The sequence below is a fragment of the Cervus elaphus genome, chromosome X, assembly GCF_910594005.1.
Source record: "Cervus elaphus chromosome X, mCerEla1.1, whole genome shotgun sequence".
NCBI classification, from domain to species: domain Eukaryota; kingdom Metazoa; phylum Chordata; class Mammalia; order Artiodactyla; family Cervidae; genus Cervus; species Cervus elaphus.
Genome location: NC_057848.1, coordinates 122,360,557 through 122,383,113, shown reverse-complemented (window position 1 = coordinate 122,383,113; position 22,557 = coordinate 122,360,557). Strand labels below are relative to the sequence as shown.

General features: G+C 45.4%; 1 protein-coding gene and 1 long non-coding RNA gene across 14 annotated transcripts in view; both read left to right on the top strand.

Moving 5' to 3' along the window:
- LOC122689036 overlaps positions 1 to 22,557 on the top strand; it is a 574,758-nt gene that overhangs the window by 468,227 nt on the left and 83,974 nt on the right. The gene's annotated exons all lie outside the window — the stretch shown is intronic.
- LOC122689023 (X antigen family member 5-like) overlaps positions 1 to 22,557 on the top strand; it is a 40,278-nt gene that overhangs the window by 963 nt on the left and 16,758 nt on the right. For 2 of the 9 annotated variants that reach the window (XM_043895094.1, XM_043895096.1), the window contains exons 2-5: positions 10,951 to 11,030; positions 11,505 to 11,643; positions 12,049 to 12,173; positions 15,323 to 15,435. In XM_043895094.1, coding sequence (XP_043751029.1) covers positions 10,951 to 11,030; positions 11,505 to 11,643; positions 12,049 to 12,173; positions 15,323 to 15,355 — 377 coding nt within the window. In that variant the 3' untranslated portion in view covers positions 15,356 to 15,435. Of the gene's footprint in view, positions 1 to 682; positions 816 to 9,813; positions 10,038 to 10,950; positions 11,031 to 11,504; positions 11,644 to 12,048; positions 12,174 to 15,322; positions 15,436 to 20,060; positions 20,131 to 22,557 lie in introns of those variants that run through there. The other 7 variants (XM_043895095.1, XM_043895097.1, XR_006339657.1 and 4 more) reach the window with 6 other exon arrangements.

Here is a 22,557-nt window from a genome sequence, read left to right as displayed (position 1 = left end):
AGGTGAGATAAAGACCATGGGTTTGTCACCATCTTGTCATCCCTGAATTTGTTCACTAGCAGAATCCTCAGCCTGTCTAGCTATGCCTCTGTCAACAAGTTTAATTTGCTTATTCATGCCTACATTCAATCATCTTCTCCACAGTTTCTGTCAAGCAGAACTCTGTGTGTTAGGAAAGAGAAAATCAACCTTGGCTTCCTGGAACTTACATTGTGATGGGGTCATACAGCCCCAAAAGATAAGTAATTTATCGGGTGTTCATAACTGCTGTGATTAACGTTAAACCGGGATAGTGAAATAGAGAGAGGGGATGATATCTAGAAAGAGTGGCCAGGGATGTTCCTTCTAAGATTGTGACATTTAAGCAAAACCTAGCGGAGATGCCTCTCAGGGAGATAAGTGTCTCAGACAGATTTAAGGCCAGTGTAAAAAACGGGAGTGGAACTCAGTGTAGAGTGTATGAAAAGAATGTTGAGGGCTATGTGACTGTCACAGCATGATGGAAGGAGGGCTGGGAGATCTGATGAGAGCGTTGATGAGGGGCGGGTCCCCTAGGGCCTCTGGCCATAGAGGTGACTTTGACTTGAGCCATAGAAGGGTTCTTACCAGAGAAGCCCCCAAGGTTCTTTCAGATGTCCAGATCACACAATGTTTGTTGAGGAGCTCTAGATTCATCCCGGGAAATCTACAGACCCTCTGCAGTTGAACATGCCTTTCCTGGAATCCACTACACTCAAGGGGAACCCCTTGTACTGTTCCCAGTGGACATCCATGTTGATTGATGATATCCTCAGGACAGAGGAAGGACCCTCACGGTATGAGGGAGGTCACAGACAGTCTCATAAACGCTAAGAGGAAGGATGTAACAGACACAGAGATGGCAGGGAGAAAGACAAAGATAGAACTTTGGACAGGGACAGAGAGACTATCTCTGGCAGCAAAGGATCCCCAAATAGCACCCACCTATGGGCGCCCAGCCCTGCTACTGGATGAGGTACCTATCTCTACAGGAGAAAATAAGGTGGTCCCCCTCCCCGCCCCGCCCCCCACCAGGGACTGTCTCTAGGAAATGAGTCAGTTGCCCGAGGCCTGAGTAAATCATGCTCCCTTGGCACACATCAGAGTCCTCTGCCCTGATCAAGACATGGAGATGATCCAGTCATGGGGAGGCTCATGCTGTACACAGGGTCCCTCACAAGCTGTCCAGCCCTGACTGCCCTCCTGCTGACCTCAGTGCCAACGAATGCTTTAGTGGGGGAAAGAGAGGCAGGGATCACTGCATTTGTGGTGGAGCCTCATGCAAACTGGTGAATGTGATGTTGATCCCCACCTGCTTGGAGGCTCATCTCTGCATTTTCCACCACCACGTCCCCAGGGAATGTGCAGATTACATTCAATACATCAGGTGAGCAGCTGGGTGTATGATGGGGAAGACACCGAGACTTATCCTGACATTGAGACAGTCACAGGGTCGTTGTAGCCCTGTGCCAATGCCCCCCTCCCCCACTACATTGCCAGGGTTCTGCTAAGTCTTCCCTGCCTCCTCCAAGGAGCCCAAGCCTGCATCCAGTTCCTCCTGTCCTTATGAGCCAAGAACTTCCAACTGCACTGCACCTTGGGCTCCCATCTGCAAATGGTGGCCTCTTTCTGATGGGTTGGGCAGATTGAGTGAGTGCCTGTACACAGTTTTTTCACAGGGCCCCTATCAAGCGTGGTAGTCCTGTCAGGAAGTATTGTTCTCTTCAGTATTGTTACCGTGGGCTCCTGTGTATTGCACATGACTTGCCCTCCCTGAGGATGGGGCTACAAGATTTTATCTCTGTAGGGAGCCATGGTAGAAATCATAGCAAATGTGATATCACATGTCTACTTCTAAGACCCATGAGAGTGGGGTCCATCCAGCCTTCCTCTTAAGACTACTCTCATATGCAGATCCATGAACAGCTCAGAGACCCAACCCTCTGGACAAAACCCTCCCAAATAGTTCAGAGACTTCACGCCTGGGACAGAGATCCACAAACAGTTTAGAGAGCACTCATCCTGGAAAGCAACCCAAAACAGCTCAAATACGTCACACCTGAGGACAGAGACCCTAAATATCTTAGAGAATTCCAACTCTCAATTCAGTTCAGTCATTCAGTCGTGTCCAACTCTCTGAGAGCCCGTGGACTGCAGCATTCCAGGCCTCCCTGTCCATCATGAACTCCCAGAGTTTATGCAAACTCATGTCCATTGAGTCGGTGATGCCATCTAACCATCTCATCCTCTGTCGTCCCCTTCTCTTCCTGCCTTCAATCTTTCCCAGCATCAGGGTCTTTTCAAATGAGTCAGTTCTTCTCATTAGGTGGCCAAAGTATTGGAGTTTCAGTTTCAGCATCAGTCCTTCCAATGAATATTCAGGACTGATTTCCTTTAGGATGGACTGGTTGGATCTCCTTGCAGTCTAAGGGACTCTCAAGAGTCTTCTCCAACACCACAGTTTGAAAGCATCAATTCTTCGGCACTCAGCTTTCTTTACAGTCCACCTCTCACATGCATACATGACTACTGGGAAAACCATTGCCTTGACTAGATGGACCTTTCTTGGCATAGTAATGTCTCTGCTTTTTAATATGCTGTCTAGGTTGCTCCTAATTTTTCTTTCAAGGAACAAGTGTCTTTTCATTTGATGGCTACAGTCACCATGTGCATTGATTTTGGAGCCCCCCAAAATAAAGTCTGTCACTGTTTCCCCATCTATTTTCCATGAAGGGATGGGACCAGATACCATGATCCTAGTTTTCTGGATGTTGAGTTTTAAGCCAACTTTTTCACTCTCCTCTTTCACTTTCTTCAAACACCCTTTAGTTCTTCTTCGCTTTCTGCCATAAGGGTAATGTCATCTGTATGTCTGAGATACTGATATTTCTCCTGGCAATGTTGATTCCAGCTTGTGTTTCATCTAGCCCACTGTTTCTCATGATGTACTCTGCATCTAAGTTAAATAAGCAAGGTGACAATATACAGCCTTGAGTTACGCCTTTTCCTATTTGGAACCTGTCTGTTGTTCCATGTCCAGTTCTGGCTGTTACTTGCTGACCTGCATACCCATTTCTCAAGAGGCCCGTCAGGTGATCTGGTATTCCCATCTGTTTCAGAATTTTCCAGAGTTTCTTGTGGTCCACACAGTCAAAGGCTTTGGCATAGTCATTAAAGCAGAACGAAATGTTTTTCTGGAACTCTTTTGCTTTTTCTATCAGACAGTCAAAGGCTTTAGTTAGTCATTAAAGCAGATGGAGATATTTTGGTACTTTTTTGCTTTTTGTATGATCCAAACGATGTTGGACATTTGATCTCTGGTTCCTCTGCCTTTTCTAAATCCACCTTGAACATCTGGCCTCAGGTAAATTCAGATGCTTAAGACAAACAGCATTACTCTCAGCCAGTACTACAAGTGTTAAATTGTAACCACTCTGGTTGCTGACCTAAAGTGCATTCTGAAGGAATTTACGTGAAAAACAGTATGAGGCACCCTGTGCTTTGGACAAGTTGGCCTTTTTTATTTACCCATACCTCAGGAAACTGTTCAGTGACCCTAGATTCTTGCCTCTTCCCCACACAGAAAAGCATGAAAATAATGAACTTGTGACATCTGATCTCTGTGTTTCACAGCACTCTTTAACCAATGTGCACGCCTGACTGCATGTACTTCCTAGGCAACAATCATACTGACTTCTCCGCTACCTCCTCCAAGCAGTTTCCTCAGAGCTAACGGAGGATCTGTGTCCTGGGTTGTAGTTCCCAGAAGACTCCAAATCCAACTTAAACTCACAACTCTCCTGTTATAAGCTTTTCTTGAAGTAGACACTACTCTAGCTCACAGCTCTCCTTTAGCTCAGAGGCTTCACCCCTCTCCCCCAGAGCCTACAGCCTGCACCCTGGGACACAGAGCCCCACATCTTTCCATCTGGGCTGCTGTGTTGGCATTTGCACTGAGTCTCTGTTCAGTCAACCCCAAGGGAGAGAGGCCTCCAGTCCTGCAGTCCCTGCAGTCTGCATTCACCAGCATGTCATCCTGAGGAAGGCAGATTCATCCCAGGGGTGGGGATTGCCTGAGAGCTGAGGAGTTCTGAAATTGATTTCCCATGTCTGGGTCCTCAGAATGGACTTAACCCACCCTGGTCACTTCTGGGTGTGTTGACTTTGTATCCTGCCCCATGGGAATTCAGAGTGAATCCCAGATTCACAGAACGAGTCCGAGGGACCTGTTCCTCTCTGCACACACTGTGGGCTACTGAATTCTGGAGATAGGAAAGGTCTTCCCCTCACTGTGCCTATGACAGCTCCCTTACATCCCTGTAGTCATCTGTCGTTTTCCAGAGTCCCTCTCCTGGTGACAGCTGCCACAAATTCTCTCTATCCCCAAATCCCCACCCTCTCCCCTCACCTTCCACCAGGCCTCCCTCCCACTCCAGGAGCCTCTTTAGCCCCTCTCTAGCCCTGCTCACAGGGCCTCAGTTACATCCTCACCCCATTTGTGGCCTCTCACCGAGCACCCTCACTGCCTCAGACGATCCCCTGAGGACCTTGCCTGCTCCCTGCATTCTGCAAGACACCTCTCTCCTGCCCACACACAGGTGTCTGTCTTAATGTCTTGTTGAGGGCTGAACTGAAAATCTCTCCAGGGTCCAGAGAAAATCCAGACCTAGACCAGGCATCCAATGCACTTCCCTCAGGGCTGGGGCGAAAGGGAGGGGGTCTCAGCGAGAAAGAGCAGGACTCAAGTTCCTGCAGGGGTGACAGGGTTTTCTTCAAGTGAGATGACACCTTAGAAGTGCTTAGGACACTGCAACTCAGATGACTGATTATCTAAGACTCAGAGATGCGCCCACGGATGCCAGCTGACTCCTAGAGTGACCTCACTAATGCAGCCACTGACTGGGGAAGCGTCTCCAGCCTGTTTACTGGGCAGCGAACACTCCTGGACACTGGGTTCCACTGGTCCTCCAGTGCTCAGGCCCAAGACCCCCACTGTGAACTCTTGCCCATCAACCTCAGCACCTGACTGTGTGAGCCCTGGTCTGATCTGGGCTCTTTGTCCCTGTTCCCCGTGAGAGCCTGAGCCTGTGTTTTCCACGTGGGCTCCCCAGAGTGGTCTGGGATTCCTTGCCTCTGAATCCCCACAACCAATCACTGCTGCTTGTGTATTCAAATCTGCACGGTGTTGGCATGACCAAAATGGGCCTGGAGCGTCCTCCTGGACATCTGAGAAAGGGGACTCCCCTCGGTCCAGGTTTGAGGCCTGGGTCTCCAGGGTGGCATCCTCCCCATCTGTGTCAAAGGCTACAGTTTGTCACCCTGGGCAGTGGTGGACGGTTTGTCCATCCATTCACAGTACTTGCATTGTTACCAAATGGAACCCTCTCCCCTGTAGTACCTTCTACTTCATGTGGTTCCATGGAGAGCCATTTTTCACTCAGTCTTGTTGGTCCTGGGTGGGATCGGACTATTTGCATTTCTAACCATGCTCAGCCTCCCTCCTACACAACTGGTGAACTCCGTGATGAGCAAAGGTCTAAGCATCCTGTTCACTGCAGCAGAGTGTCTGTGCCAAGAATGATGTGTTGCGGTAGAAAGCAAGCTTTCCTTCTCCTGCTTTACTGATGGACATGAGCTTTACTGACGGACAGCATTTTGGCAGCATCAATGAAAGTGAAAATCTTAAAAAAAAAAAAAGAAAAAGAAAAATCCTTACAAAATCATCGTCCTTGTTCATTTACTGTTAACAATCCATTAACTTATTATACCACATCTGTAGAATAAAGGAGAAAAACTGCATTATCATCTCAGTAGCTACCTAAAAAAGCATTTGACAAAATTCAGCATCCGTTCAAAATACAAGGACTCAAACTAAAGCAGAAGGCAACATGTTGAATGTGATATAAAGCATCTATGAAAAACCCATCGCTATCATCATACTTAATGATAAAAGGCAGAAGTACTTCCCCCGAAAATCAAGAACTATAGAAGGATAACAGCTCTTACCACTTCTATTCCACATGGTTCTGGAGACGGTAATAAAGCAAGGGAAAGAAATAAAATGCATCTACATTGGCAAAGAAGTAAAACTATTCTATTTGCAGATGATCTAATCTTTTGTGGGAGCTCTCAATGACCTTTTATATATTCCCACAGACACAGAGTCTGTCTAGTTGATCGTGTGGATTTAATCTGCAGCTTGTGCAGCTGGTGGGAGGGTTTTGAGTCTTCTTCCTTAGTCACACTGCCCTTGGGTTTCAATTGTGGTTTTATTTCCACCTCTGGATATGGGCGGTCCACTGGGGTTTGCTCCTGAGGCTGCCTTGGAGGACTTGGGTTTGCCCCTGCGAGGGCCAGGTGTGGAGGTGGTGCAGCTGCTTGAGTCACAGGGGTTTTGGCAACATCAGGTACTCAGGGGAGTTGGCGGCTAGGGCAGCAGGAAGTATAGTGCTCTAGAAGGGTATGGCAACCAGTATTGGCCAATACACTCCAGTATTCTTACCTGGAGAACCCCCTCCCTGACAGAGAAGCCTGGCAAGCCACAGTCCACAGGGTCACAAAGAGTCGGACACTACCAACGTGACCCTGCATGCATAGACATAAGACTTTTCTTGTCTGTGGCAGCTCTGCCCCAGTGCGAGTTGAGCGTGAACGTTGCACAGCAGCTCGGCGTGCAGGGACCCTGCTGGTGCCAAGTGTGCAGGGACATGGACTGCCTCTGCCACAGGAGTTATGGCCCTATCAGAGTCTTTTTTCGAGGCTCTTGTAGCTGGCGATCAGAAGGCCTCTTTGGCCAGTTTTTCTCCATGGCTCTGCCCATTCAGGCACATAGAGGGCTTCCTTACCTGGGATCCTTCTCTGTTGTTCAAGCATCAGGCACTTAAAGGGGCACCGTGGGTGTGGTCCTACTCTGTAGTTTGGTGCATCAGTCACTTAAAGAAGCACCCTGGGTGTGGTCCTACTCTGTAGTTTGGTGCATCAGTCACTTAAAGAAGCACCCTGGGTGTAGTCCTACTCTGTAGTTCAGTGCGTCAGGCATTTGATGGGCCAGCCTCTCTATTGTTCAGCTGCCAGTGCTGGCATGTTCGAGAGGCAATGGTGATGGCTCCACGCCCTACACATGACTCAGCAGTATCACCTTACTTCCATGGCTGCCCGAATTTCCTCCACAGGTATTTCCCACCACAGTCTCCTCCCTTACATCCCCTCCATCAGTCTCTCTGCAGTCAACAGCAGCCCTTGCCCTGGGATTGTTCCACAATCCCTAAACTCCAGCTCCCAGCCACTGCACCATCGAGAGTATGTATGGCTGTGGCAAGGATGTCTGATTCGCACTCCATTTAGGGTGCCACAGATGAGCTGTTTCACTCTCAGCCTGAAATGTTTCTCCTCTGACTCAGACAATTGCCCCATCTGGGGATCGGACCCTTGCTTCAGTTCCCCCACTGACCGAGGGCAGGTCCAGCCCTACTAACACTCCTGTTTTTTCTCCGTAGTTGGCTCATCCTACCGAGTTTTGTGTGGGTCTATATATTCTTTTCCACTGGTCAGGTGCTGCTATCTGTGCTCGGCTGGTGTTCTGCATGCACTTCTGTGTCTGAAGGTATATTCCTGATGTATCCTTGGAGAGAGATGTATTCCCCATCCACCTACTCCTCCACCATCTTGTCGATCCATGATATAATCTTGTGTATAAAAAATCATGAAGAACCACCCTCTCCCCATAGAAACTGTTAGACTTACTACAGGGTCTCAACAGGTTTACAGAATACAAGGTCATATACAAAGTGAAAATAGATTTCTATACACTTTCAGGATTTGTAGAATACAAATTACAAAACATTGCTGAGTGAAATGAAAGACAGTCTAGATGAGTGGAAATTTTACTTCAGTTCAGTCGCTCAGTCGTGTCTGACTCTTTGGAATCCCATGGACTGCCGCATGCCAGTCTTCCCTGTCCATCACCAACTCCCAGAGCTTGCTCAGAGTTTTACAGACTTTGGAGATCACATCTGTGGATTGGAAGACTCACTATTGTGTTAAGATGGCAGTACTCCCCTAGTAGAGGGCTATCAAAGTTCAAACTGCTCTTTTCCCCTGGAAATCAACAAACCGATCCTAGAATTGTAAGAATTAAAAGGGTCCTGGGGTAGCGAAAACAGTGTGGAGAAAGAACAAGTAGTTACACTTCCTAATTTCAAAACCCACTTCAAACCTACAATAATCAAGACATTATGGTACTGACATAAGGATTGTATATAGACACATAATGGAATGGAATGGAGAGTCAAGAAACAAGCCCATATCTCTATGGTCAGTTGATTATTGTGAGGGGTGTAGAGGCCATTCAATGGCAAAGAATAATGTTTGAACAAATCTTCTTGGAATAACTGGATGTTCACATGCAAAAGAATCAATTTCAACCTATACCTCACACTGTAGATAACAATTAACTAAAAATTGATAAAACACCTAAATATAAGAGCTAAAACTGTAAAGTAATAAGAAGAAAACCGAGATGTAAATGTTAATCTTGGATTAGGCAATGATTTCCTAGATATGATACAAAAAGCACAAGCACCAAAGGAAACAAAAATAGGCAATTTGGAATCATCAAAATTAAAACTTGTATCCTTCAAATGATACTATCAAGAATGTGCGAGATCTACGGCACCTACTGAATGCTGGCAGGGAGCCTTGAAACCCAGGCGGACCAGAGGAACACCAGAGCAACCTTGTATGATATGTGGGTGGGGAGCGAGGGGGGAGGAGTTGTGGAGGCTAGTTGGGGTTCGTTTTCCTGAGGGTCAACTAGGGGAGGACAGGTTTTCCTACACCTGCAGATTGGGGATGGGGAGGGACCCTTGGGTTCACAAATGCTCCCTTGGGCTATTTGCCATCAGACTCCTTCCTCCAGTCCTATACACTGGCAACGACGGATATATTTCTGTGCCTATATTTGTGCCTTTTCCAGGAATCCATTGACATGAAATCATATAATATAGCTTACTGTGTCTGACATCTCTCATTGGCACAGCTGAGATGCATCCTTGCTGTTACATGCATTAGTAGTTCCTTTTTAAGTGACTGTGTATTATTCTTTTGTATGAATATACGCTTTTGTTTTTCTTTCATCTGTATACCAGTTGTTGAATAGTTGGGCTGTTTCTAGGTTTGGCTATTAGGAGTACATGAGTAGAATATTTGAGTAAAGGTCCTTGTGTGAGCATGTTTTCCTTTCTCTTGGGTAAAATTAAAACTCCTAGTAAGCACGAAAATTCCCACTATAATAGAAGAAGAAGAAGAATATGCTACTGGAGAAGAGTGAAGAACTAGCTACAGAAGGAATGAAAAGGCTAAGCCAAAGTGGAAACAACACCCAGTTGTGGATGTGTCTGGTGGTGAAAGTAAAGCCCGATGCTAAAAGAACAATATTGTATAGGAACCAGAGGTATATTCAGAGAAATCAGTTACCAGTTCAGAGATTTAAATGTGCAGTGCTCCAAGCAAAAAATGGCAACAGAGGTATGGATTTATGGATTCGATGGAAATGAGTAAAGCCATTGCAAGCATGATGGAAAACCCAGAAGCAGAGAAAGAAATGGTTCATCAAAGCATGTATAAAAATAGGTATTAAAAACCTTAATATCTATTTCTGTCATGAGTGTCTTCCTGAGACACATTCTCCACTAAGGGTAACCTGGGACTACCTATCACCACAGTTTGTGGATGCATAAGCTAGACTGCCCTGGAAGGAAAAACATATAGTCTTCAAGCCCTTTACTCATCCTCCAGAGACCCTGCGGTTCCAGGACTCTACCTCAGTGGCGGGAAAACCTCAACCTGCACTGCGCAGGCCCAAGTCAGGGAGCATGCGCAGTGTGTGCGCACGCGCCTCTTTCTGCGCATGCGCCTTAGTGCGCATACGCCTTCCTGAGCGCATTCTGTGAGAACCGTTGGGCCTGAGACCTGTGTGTTTATTCAGTTCCGGTTCATTTTCACTACTTGAGACTCACCCGGTAGGTTCACAAATCTGTCCTGTCTGGAGTTTAAGTGTGCGTGCGTGTCAGGGGGAGCCAGCGAGCTTCGGGTGGGTCGGGCAGTGCCATCTGGGGTCTTTAAGGAGGACGGCCCTCGAGGTCATCATCTTCCTCCTCACAGGTGTCGCGACGCCCTAGACCTTGTCCTGGTGGCTGGAGAGGAAGGGCGGTGGGCAGAGGAGGACAGGGGGTCAGATGACAGTGGGGGGAGGCTTGGGGGTGCTGTTTGAGATGTCTGGCTCATTGGAGCCCTGGAAGTGACGACAGAGCACAGAATCTGCGGCCGGGAGTGGGACCTGGGCAGGGGGCAGTGTGGGCGATTAAGGAAAGGCTTAGAAACAGGACCGCGGTGGGTTTGTGACCCTATCACGAGTTTTGTGGTAAGGTGCCAAGAGAGAAGTGGACCGGTATGCTCTGTATGCAGACCCAGCTCAGCCACAGACGCTGAGAAAATCGCCATAGTCAGGCTGTAAAGACTAACCCATTGTTCCTGTTCCCACTGAATTCCAAGGGAGTTGGGGAAAATAGGTCTGATGAATAGGAGTGTGACAAAGAGCAATAGTCCTGAATTTTTAAATTCCTAGCAGTATTTCACTAACTATCTTCATGATGGAGAATTCTGTTGTGAAATCAAACTTCCTCACAACAGTTCTCTGTCTTCTTGTGTACCTTAAGGTGATTTCTCTGCCAGCTTAGCGAAGATACAAATGGCTTTGCAAGCAACTGTATTTGGTGTAATTGGAATGCATGTACACCCATACTTAACCACAGTTTTCTTTTGAAAGTATTTTCACAGTTTTAAAACATAGGAAGTCAACATATGGTCATAAAAGTGATCAAATATAGCTGTACTCTTAAATACATTTTCTAAATCACAATATTCTCCTTTCAGGGAGAAATATGAGTGGGCAAGTGGCATCAACACTGGGACCTACAGGTCAAGATTCTTCCCAGCTGGATGAACCTGTGGTTGTGAGTACCTTAGCATTTGATATTTTCTATTAGCACAAATTTACTTTTGAGAAAATGATGTTAAGTAATGCAGATGCAGTGATAAAGGTCTTCCGTGCTGATAAAGGGTGACAGTTTGTCTTAGGAAGGAACACTGATCCAGATATATTACAGTCTGGCGTTGCCTGGATGAGTATACTGTGAAATTCCCTGGAAATGTGCACAGTGACTTCCTCCTCCTGCTTATTAACAACAGATTGCACACTTCCATCCCAGCATAGATTTAAATAGCTTCCAAAGTCTTTCTGGGTAACTCTTATGGGAGCTAACTCTTCTCTGTGGGAAGTTTAACTTTATTAAAAGTAAGTACATAGAATTGTGTTGGGAAAACGTTGTTAGGCTTACTTATGATTAGATATATCTGTGTATTATGTATATTTATGCTGTTAAATGTGTTAACAACAAAAAGTTTTACTTGCATGCACACTCGACTAGGACCAGCAGCCCAGTGTTGAGCAACCTCAACAAGAGGAACCACCAGCAGAGATTCAGGATATCACACCTGGAAAGGAGGAAGTCAATGGAGAGGATCCAGTGAATCATGATGAAGAGAAGGAGAAGGATGCCCCTCGAGGTAACGTGTATGTGTGCATCATGTCTTAAGACATAACCAGTAAGAGGAGGAAAGGAAACATTAGAAAAGGGCTTTAGACAGTTCCTAAAAAACTGAGGAGATTATAGTTTGCAGGTTAGTGTGGTCGCTCAAATGTTCCCTTGTTTTCAAGACAAAGAGAAGGCGACAACTGAGTTGTCTGAGGACAGCCCTGGGAAAGGAAAATGGTCATAACATCTGGAAAATTCTGCTTTCCTTTTTCTCCAGCAAAACATTCCTGGAATAATGCTCCTGAGGTTTTTATTCATCACATTTTTACCAAACTAGCCCAAGGCTTTTAATTCATAACACCGAGGGGATCAATATTATCATTCCCTTGTTTATAGTGTATGCTTTACAGCTGAATTGATACATTTTTTTTTAAAGATTCTGACCTGGAAACTGATCTCCAGGAATTGGCTTTGGCAAAGACTGGGGGTCAAGGCGGAGATGGTCCTGATGTCAAGGAGGAGATTGCGTCAAATACAGAGACTGTTGAAATGCCAGAGGAGGTATGTCATCCATTCAGAAAGTAATTTATATGGTTTCTGTTTTTCAGAATATTATATCTTTAAAAATATAGAGGGAAAAATAGTATTATTTTAATAATAGAGTTCACATATTCTTTGAAAGATAGTTCAGACCCCAGATGCCTGAGTGCCTGACTTACAGACTTGCAAATAAAGAAACAGACAGGATCAAAGCCATATCGAATTGAAAAGAGGAAACCGTTTCCTTCTCTTGAGTATAAGTACTTTAACCAACAGCTAATAATTTTCAGGTTCTTTTATAATTTCTGCTTGTAACAAATATGGAATGCATTTGTAATAAATATCAGTTTATATGAAATACGCTCAGGCATTCAAGTAGGTTCTAGTACTAGCTTTAACATAATGTGTGTGATTCTGTGAAATCCCTTAACTTCTAAACTCAACTTTACTCATGTAAGTTGTGAATTCAGAACAGATACACTAAAATGCTCATTTTTCAATGCTAATTTTTTCATTCTCTGGTTGTCTTCGATGGAATGCATACAAGAATACTCTGTTTTCCATGATTTATTTATCATAAAATAGCATCTTGAGTCAAATTATAACAGGGAAATTGAGATTTCATTTTCTGATGGAGAACACATGTACACCTGTGGCTGATTCATGTCGATGTATGGCAAAAATCATGACAATATTGTAAAGTAATTAGCCTCCAATTAAAATAAATAAATAAACTTTTGTTTAAAAAAGAAAATGAGCCAACATTCTGCTTGATGTTTGTTAAATTCTCTCAAATTCTGAATTCTCTAGCTCTTAAAAAGCAGTTGCATTTTAAATCCTTTCCCCAATGAAGCATGAAATGACTGAACAATGAAATGGCCAAAGATAGTCTAGTGTCCTGTGTCTGTGGCTGATCAAGTTGAGAGAGTGCATGTAGTCAGTGCTATTCAAGGCAGGTGTGAGTAAGATACACATTCTAAGCACACTACCTGCCCCCACGTTTGGTCTGTTTTTTTTTGAGGGGGTTGCTTACTTTGGAGAAGGAAATGGCAACCCACTCCAGTATTCTTGCCTGGAGAATCCCATGGAAGGAGGAGCCTGGCAGGCTACAATCCACGGGGTCGCAAAGAGTCGGACACGACTGAGCGACTTCACTTCACTTGCTTATTTTAATTGGAGGATAATTATTTTGCAATACTGTGATGGTTTTTGATGATGGTTTTTGCCATACATCCCACTGTCACTCTTAAAGAACTAATAAAAATCTGAGCCTCATGATATAATCATCTCTAACCATATCAAATATGTTATTTTTCCTCTTTGATGTAACAGTTTAAAAAGTTTTGAAGGTCAAAGTCTGTAACTCTAGTTCTTCCAATGTAATCAACTTAGTATCTTTCACATCCGTGTTTTCCAAAATTGCTGACAATTAATTGCATGGTTCCGATTTTAAAGGAGGAACTTCATAGTTAGGGAAGAATTTACTGTGTATTAGGCTTCTAAAAATTTTCACTTTACATTTTTGTTCCATTCCATTAGAACATTTAGACGAAAATAGCACTTCCAGACTACCTCCAAGTAACTACAGAACATGAATAAAATGTTCTCATAGAAAAATCTTCACCCTAAATATGTGTGGTACTTGAAAAGAGTAATATATAAACTACAAAGTACATAAATATAAAATCCTACATCCAATATAAAAGGGAAGAAAAAGAATAACAGCGGAAACCGAAGGGAAAAAGAAAAAGATACTTAATAAAAGACAGGTATCAATTGTTAGTAAGAGGAAAAGGATTTCAACTAATAAATGAAGACAATGTGCTAGTTTACATAATTTTTTAACACACACACACACATATATATATATATTTTAAATATTCTTTTACATTGTGATTTATCACAGGAGATTGGACATAGTTCCCTGTGTGGTATAGTAGGACCTTGTTGTTTATCCATTCTGAGTGTAATAGTTTGTATCTGCCAACCCCAAATTACCAGTCCATTCCTCTCAGTTTACATAACTGTGAAGAAAATGGACAAACCCAAGTACACATAATAAGAAATATGAACAAGACACTTAACAGCATATTACAGAATTAAAACAGTATAATCTGGAATTCAGATATTTTCAGAATATTGATGAAATGGCTAATAGGATAGAAAAACAAATATTTAACATACCCCACAGTAACTAAATAACTAAACATCACAGATACCTTGGATGACCTTTTGAAATTAGTCAGAGTTGTCTCTCACAAACCATTATCCTTTAGAAACAAGGAAAAATATCTGCTTTTCCAGACTTTCTTTCTGTCTTCCTACTTGCTTTCCTGTCTCACGCATACTCCCTCTTGCTCTCCCTTTTCTTTTCTTCTCTCCTTCTTTTCTTTCTTTTTTTGGTGTGGCTGTGAGAAACACTCCTATTTCTGCTTCACATGTTGATGTCACCATGTCGCCAGTGATAGTAATGACTTAAAATTAGTGTCAGCATATAATCCATTATACCAACTGGAATGCTTTCCAGGGTGAAAAGAAACATTTAGAATTATACGAGGGCCACAAGGAAAGGGGGAGGGGGCAAATGTTGAACCAACTTAAAACAACCATATCAGGGATAAACGAAAACAAATGAAAATTTCTATACTTTTCCACAGTAGAGAAGAAACAAATGTAATACTGGCCTTTTTATTTGCTTCACTTAAGCAGTAACAGAGGTAACAACTATTTAGCTATCCTATATTCAGAATATTATTTCAAATCAATACATGTAAATGATACTTTTGGGGGACGTTTTTGTTTCATTTTTTGAGTATTCTGTTTTCCTTAGGGTGTTGTTTGTTGTTAGATATTTTACTGAATGTGTACACAGTTTTGCCTTCTACTGAAAACTACATTGTGATAGGTTCCAGTGATTTCATTTGTTCTGAACTCAGTGTCCTTGTTTTCTTGTATAACTAGGAAGAGTAGTGTGTTTTTAAAAATACTCATAATGTGCCTGAAAAGTCTATACAATTTCTAGAGAGGATGAACTGAAGGTAAGCCAAAGGGTTGCCCTTAGTGTTCTTGCTTTAGTCCATTTTATAGAACCACAACTGCAGTGAACTTTGCATACCTCTCCTCTCATAGAAATAAAGTTCTGCTAAGTAAGTTTAATGTTTATATTATAGGTGAAGGGGAACCATTTGCTTGAAAGAAGATAAACTGAAACCATCTATGCTGTTCTTATGCTGTTTATTTGACTGTTAAAGTTCTGTCAATAAAGTTTCATTTTCTACTTGCACATTTTTTGTTAACTTTTCCCTGGGTATTTAATGTTATTGAAACTTCATGGTTTGTGATTTTTATTGTCTAGTTGAGGATGTATGTAGAGATTGAATGTTTGTACATAGACTTTCTGTCCACCAATTCCTCTAACTATGCATATTAATTCCACAAATTTAGATCTAGATTGTTTTTGCTTTTCAAAATATACTATTATATTTGATATCAACAGTTTCTACTGGCTTAAACCTTAAACCTTTCCTCATTTTGCAGCATTGAACAAACCTAGCCAGAATAGTCTTGACTAAAACAGGTGATAATCGGCATTTTTCCTGATAGGATCGCTTTGTTTTATGTTAGACTGTGTGTGTGTGTGGTGAGAACACAATATTAGATTAACTCTCAACAGATGTTGGGGCTACCCAGGTGGCTCAGTGGTAAAGTATTCACCTGCCAGTGCAGGAGATGCAGGAAATGGGGGTTTGATCCCTGGAACGGCAAGATACCCTAGAGGAGGAAATGGCAACCCATTCCAGTATTCTTGCAGGAGAATCCCAGCGACAGAGAACCCTGGCGGACATGATTCAAGAGAATTGCACACACTTGGCATGTATGCATAAGCACTTATAAGGTGCCATTTCACTTCATCCTCACTAGGATCCTTGAAGAAAACCCTTTCACCCCTGCAGGACTCTGAGACCAGATGCTCCTCTCAGAGACCCTCTCCTTTTCCTTCCATCCCCACAGGAACTGCTCCGGACTCCTGGTCTGGGTCTGAATTTTATCTGGATCCTGAACAAATTTTTCAGTTTGGCCCTCACAGGGACTTTATGACAGACCCTGTGTGTGGGCAGGAGACAGGTGTCCGGCAGAATCCTGGGAAAAAGCAGGGTCTTCAGGGGATCTTCTGAGGGAGCATGGCTGCTGGGTGAGAGAACAAAAATGGGGTGAAGCCCTGTGAGAAGGGCTGGGGGAGGGGCTAAAGAGGCCCCTGAGAGGGGAGGGGAGACCTGGTGGAAAGGGAGGGGAGGGGTGAGAATTTGGGGAGAGAGAGGAATTGAAGCAGCTGTCACCAGGAGATAGAATATGGAAAATGACAGAGGTGACTAGCGGGATGTAAGGGTGTTGTCACAGGCATGGTGAGGGGACACCCTCTCCTATCTCCAGAATTCAGTAGCCCAGAGTAGGTGCTGTAATAGAGAGGACCAGGTCCCCGGGGCTGCTTCTGCAGATCTGGCATTCACTCTGAACCTCCCATTGGGGCAGGATACAAAGTTACCACGACCAGAGTTGACCAGGGTGGGGTTAGGGCCATTCTCAGGACCCAGACATGGGAAATCAATTTCAGAACCCCTCAGCTCTAAGGCACACCACACCCCTGGAATGCACCTGCCTTCCTCAGGGTGACATGCTGGTGACTGCGGGCTGTAGGAAGTGCAGGATTGGAGGCCTCTCTCCCTTGGGGTTGACTGAACAGAGACTCAATGCAAATGTCCACCCAGTGGCCCAGAGGCAAAGATGTGGGACTCTGTGTCTCAGGGTGTGGAGTGTAGGCTCTGGGGGAGGGGTGAGAAGCCTCTGAGGTAAATGGGAGCTGTAAGCCAGAGTAGTGTCCACTTAAAGAAAAACATACAACAGAAGAGTTGTGAGTTTAAGTTGGATTTGGGGTCTCCTGGGGACTATAGCCCGGGACACAGCTCTTCCGATAGCTCTGAGAACACTGCTCTGAGGAGGTAGCACTGAAGACAATATGATTTTTGCCTAGGAAATACAAGAAGTCTAGCATGAATACTGGTAAAAGATTACTGTGAAGCACAGAGATCAGACATTGCAAGTTAATCATTTTCATGCTTTTGTGTATGTGGGAAGATGCCAGAATCTGGGGTCACTGAACCTTTTCCTGAGGTAGGTGAGTGACTAAATAAGGGCGAGTTTGTCCAAAGTACAGTGTGCCTCTTCCTGTTTGTCACCCAGAATTCCTTCAGAATGCAGTGTCATTCAGGAACCACCGAGGTTACAACTTAACCCTGTAGAACTGGCTGTGAGCAACGCTGTTTCTCTTAGGGATCCTAATTCATCTGAGGCCACAGTTGGCATTTCTGAGCTGGAATGCGTTTGTGTCCTCAGGTGCAACCTGTTAGAGCTGTTCTGGGTTGGTGTTCAGGATGAGAAATCTGAACTGTTTGCAGATCTCTGTCCCAGGGCATGAAATCTCAGAATTATATGGGCGGTCTTTGTTTGCCCAGAGGGTTTGGCCTCTCAGCTGTTCATGTATCTGTATATGAGAATAGTCTTAAGAGGAAGGGTGGATGGACCCCACTGTCACAGGTCTTAGAAGTAGGCCTGTGATGCCACATTTGCTACAATTTCTACCGTGCCTCCCTACAGACATAAAAGCTTGGGGCCCCATCCTCAGAGAGGGTAATAATGGGCAACTCACAGAAGCCCAGTTAATAAACCTGTTAAGAACACTACTTGCTGATATGACTACCACCCATGCAGGGGCCCTGTGACAAAAACTGCACACACACTCCCTCAGTCCATCTGCCCAACCCACAACAAGGAGGGCACCGTTAGCAGATGGGCGCCCAAGGCCCAGTGCAGACGGAATGTCTCAGGTCATGAGGAGGGGAGGGACTGCATGTAAGCTTGGGCTCCTTGGAGGAGGCAAGGAAGACTCAGCACAACCCTGGCCAGGTAGTGGCGAGGGGGGAATTTGCACAGGGCCACAAGGACGCTATGACTGACTCACTGTCAGGATATGTCTCTGTGTCTCCCCATCACACATCCAGCTTCTTACCTGATGTGTGAAATGTAATCTTCACATTCCCTGGGGAGGTGGTGGGGGAAGGTACAGAGGTGAGCCTCCAAGCAGCTGGGGAGAAATCTCACATTCACCCATTTGCATGAGGCTCCACAACAAATGCAGAGATCCCTGTCTTTCTTTCCCCCATTAAATCAGTCATTGGCAGTGAGATCAGCAGGAGGGCAGTCTGGGCGGGACAGGTTGTGAGAGACCCTGTGTACAGCATGAGCCTCCCCAGGAATGGAGCATGTCCTTGTCTGGATGGGCAGAGGCCCCTGATGTGTATGAAGGGAGCATGATTAAGGCCCAGGCCACGGGCAACTGAGTCATTCCCTACAGACAGTCCCTGGGGAGGGGCTTCTTTTCTCCTATAGAGACAATGTACTGTACATCATCCAGCAGCAGGGCTGGGAGCCCGTAGTTGGGTGCTAACTAAGTGAGGAGAGTTTCCTGCCAGAAGTAGTCTCTCCAGCCCTAGCTAATGTTCTTTGTCATTCTCCCTGCCATCTCTGTGCCTGTTATATCATCCCTCTTTGCCTTTGCAAGACTCGATGTGACCTCATTCACATCAAGAGGGTCCTTGCCCTGTCTCTTGAGGGTATCATCAGTTGACATGGATGTTCACTGGGAGCAGTAGGGGACATTCCCCTTGAGTGTAGGGGATTCCAGGGAAGGCATGCTCAACTGCAGAAGGGGTGGGGAAGGGTTTTTCTTCAAATACACCAAGAGCTCCTCAACAATAATATGTGATCTGGGCCTCGGGAAGAAGCCTGGGGACTTCTCTGATAAGAACCCTCCTGTGGTTCAAGTCAAAATCCTCCCAATGGCCAGAAGGCCCAAGGGACCTGGCCTTCATCACTTCTGTCCCCAATCTCCTCGCTCTCCCTCCATCATGCTGTGCCTGTCACATTGCCCTCCTCACTCTTTTCATACACACAACACAGGGTTCTACTCCCCAGTTTTTCCACTGGCCTTACCTCTGTCTAGGATACTTTTTTCCCAGATAGGCATATCTCCTCTAGGCCTTTGCTCAAATGTCACAGTCTTAGAACTTCCCTGACCACTCTTTCTAGATATCATCCCATCTATTTCACTATCCCGATATAATTTTAATCATGTCAGTTACAAAGACCTGATAAATTACTTGAATTTGGGGACCACATGATCCCAAGAGAATGTAAGCTCCATGAGGAAAAGGTTGATTTTTCTCTTTCCTAACACACAGAGTTGTGCTTGACACATACTTTGGGGAGAATGAATGAATGAATGATGGAATGAGTGAGCAAATTTAAACTTGTTGAGAGAGGCATAGCTAGACAGGCTGAGGATCCTGCTAGGGAACATATTCAGGTATGACAAGATGGTGACAAAGACATGGTCTTTATCTCACCTACGTGGTGGTGTCCTTGGGTCCCCTCGGAGTTGACCCCTTTCCTAACAGAATGGAAGGTCCTGTTGTCTCTTTCACATATTACTCGCAGTCAACGACAGAGGGCTTTCCCTCGCCAGGCCTTCAGATCCCAGTCGGAAGCTTTTTCTATCCTGCCCCTTGGGGGACTGCGGCTGGCTTTCCCCCATGAGACCTATTCTGTATTGAACAGGAATGCACAAACAAGCACAATGCCAGCATAGATAAAATGCTTTCCATGCTCTCTGTTACGACAGTGATCCCCATAGAGACGCAATCTTCAGTTTATGAAGGCTTTTTTCTGAGTCCAAAATTGCAGCAATCTGTGGGGTTTTCACCCTAACTTTGCCCTTCCGCCCTTTGGGGATCATCCTGGAACGGTCCACAGGCATCTACATCTGCTGTTCCCCAATCCCACCAGCAAGGGGCGCGCGAGATGAAACAGTTCTGTCCTGGGATGTACCACTGAGGGGTAGCGGTAAGCCCACCCACTCTGAAAGGTACCATTGAGAGAGGGCGTGTGCCAACAAGGAGGGTCCCCTTACACCGCGTCGGGCATGGACCGCCGGTCCCAGCCGCGGCACTCATGGGGCCACTGGGTCCATCCCCATTCGCTCCTCTTCATCTTCCCACCTCTCTCGAATCCGAACGGACAGCGGTATTACGCGGAAACTTTCTTCGTCTCTTTTTCAACTCCACCCCTTCTTGGTGGGACGACTGCGGAGCGAGAGACTGGCTGTCGGTTTGGGTTTGGCGTCCGGGAAGCGTTCTGGGCAGTGACTGGCCACCGCGTGATTGCCCACATTGGGGTCGCCGAACTGGAACTGATGGCGGGAGGCGCCTGTATCCGCGTGCGCCCGCGTTGGCGTGTGCGACTTCTCAGAGCATACAATTTTCCTCCGAGTTTTCTTGCTTTTCTTGAAGGGGTCCAGTCCTGGTTAGTGGCGAGGTTTGGCGCAGTCGCTGGCTGTGTATGGTGACGGCGTTTCAGTCTTGTTTAGCTCTCGCTCAGTCTGGAGCATGTGGCAGCACAGGGTCATTCACAGAAATGCTTGCAATTCATGTCCAGGGAGAGGTCTCTGAGTTTGGTGTCTCTCCCTGGAGCGTAACCTCTATCTGGCAGCTTGGGTTTGTGTATTGCTACGTATGACAACACAAGTGCTCTCTGGGTACATTTGATTTCCTTGAGCCTTTGGGCGGGGTTGTGAGTGACGGGATATTTGATCTGAGTAGATTTTGTGAGCCATAGTACAAAGCCTCTAGGATGTGTGCCTGTACACCAGGATGTGCATCTTTGGAGTTTTCTGGCCTTTCATTCCCTGGGTGAGAGATCTCTGCATAGGCGTCTGCACCCAGAATGTGAGATCACTGAGCTTTTGATTCTAGGTCCCAAGTTGTGATGCCTCTGTGCCGCTTTAAGGATGGGTCAGTCTTAAGGTGTAAACTATCAGCTCCGTGGGGCTCTACGCACAGGTTGCAAGTTTTTCATTTGTCTGGGAACTGTATCTTAAGATTATATGATATTCTTGAGTTATTAAAACTTCTGTCTTTCTGTTTAGGGGGTTTTGTAGTAGGTCGGTCAGTGTCCCTGTGGTTTGGAGTCAGTCTCCATGATGTGAAGTATCTGTGCAGTTCTCATTTCTTTCTGTCTGGAAGACTTTGGGCTGTTTGCAGGGTTTCTGTCACAGTGTGTATGCTTATGGTCTCCGTTCTGTTTCACCGTCTGAGACTCGAGCTGTGCGCTCTCTGCAGAGGTTCAGTGAGCTCTTTTTGGTGTCTCTGCATATCTATGAGCTGTTTGGAGTCTTTGTGTTAGAAGTAAAACCTCTTATGTTCTTGGCTGTGAGGTCTCTGTCGGGGAACTGAGGATTTGGAAGCTGGCAGATATGATTCTGAAGCCTGGAACCTGACATGCTGACTGTGTGTTGTTGAGTGAATCAGTTGTCTCCTGAAATCTCAGTTTGTTCATAATTAATACAGTGGGGCCAGTGCCCATCTTGGAGGGTTTCTGTGGGTGTTAACAATGTGTGTAAAGGGCCTGGCACCAGACTGTCCCTCTCAGCAAATATTTTCTGAGCACCTGCCATAGACTTGAGCACTGTTGGAGGAGTTTGGGACAAGACAAAACTAACCAAGTCTCTCATTTCATAGACTTGGTGGTCAGTAAATAATCAAGGGTGGCAGGCACTATGAAGAAAGATATTGCTGCATCAGGGGAAAAGGTGTATGTAGGTATGATGTCATTATTTTATTCAAGATAATGAGGGAAAAACTCCCTGAAAGATGGCAAGTAAGCAGAGATCTGGAGGAAGTAAGGGAGCAGGCTGTGGGGTTATCTAAGGGAAGAGCATTCCAGGCAGAAGGAACAATAAATGCAACAGTCCTGGCATGGAAATCTACTTGGCGTGCTCCTGAATGTCAAGGAATCCTGTGATGCACTGGGTTTGGCACGTAGCTCTCATTGAAAGGGGCCTGGTGCTGCTGTTTCTGTTTCTCCCCCAGTTTGTGGTCATCAGCACTTCACAGATGAAGGACTGAGGGCTCCAACATATGGCTGCACCTTCTCTCCTACCTATCCCTGAAACTAGGAGTGAAACCTTCTGGTCCATCATGAGAGACAGAGAGCTTCAGTGTACCAGCTGCAGGGATGATAGCATCCACACTGAATGTCAGCCAAGCAGTGGACATCAGTTATAATCATGGGTCGCTCCTCTTGATGGAGGGCAGGACTTTAGAAAGAGAAAGGAACTGGGGCAAAGGAGAGAGGCAGGAAGGGGAAGCTGGAGGACAATGAGAAAAAAAATGAGTGGTTTCATCACTTTGCTTGGATTTGGCCCAATTCATCTTCATTAAATGATTGGATTAGGATATGTGTGTGTGTGTGTGTCTGTGAGTGTGTGTGTATTCACCTTTTCCCTGTCCGTACC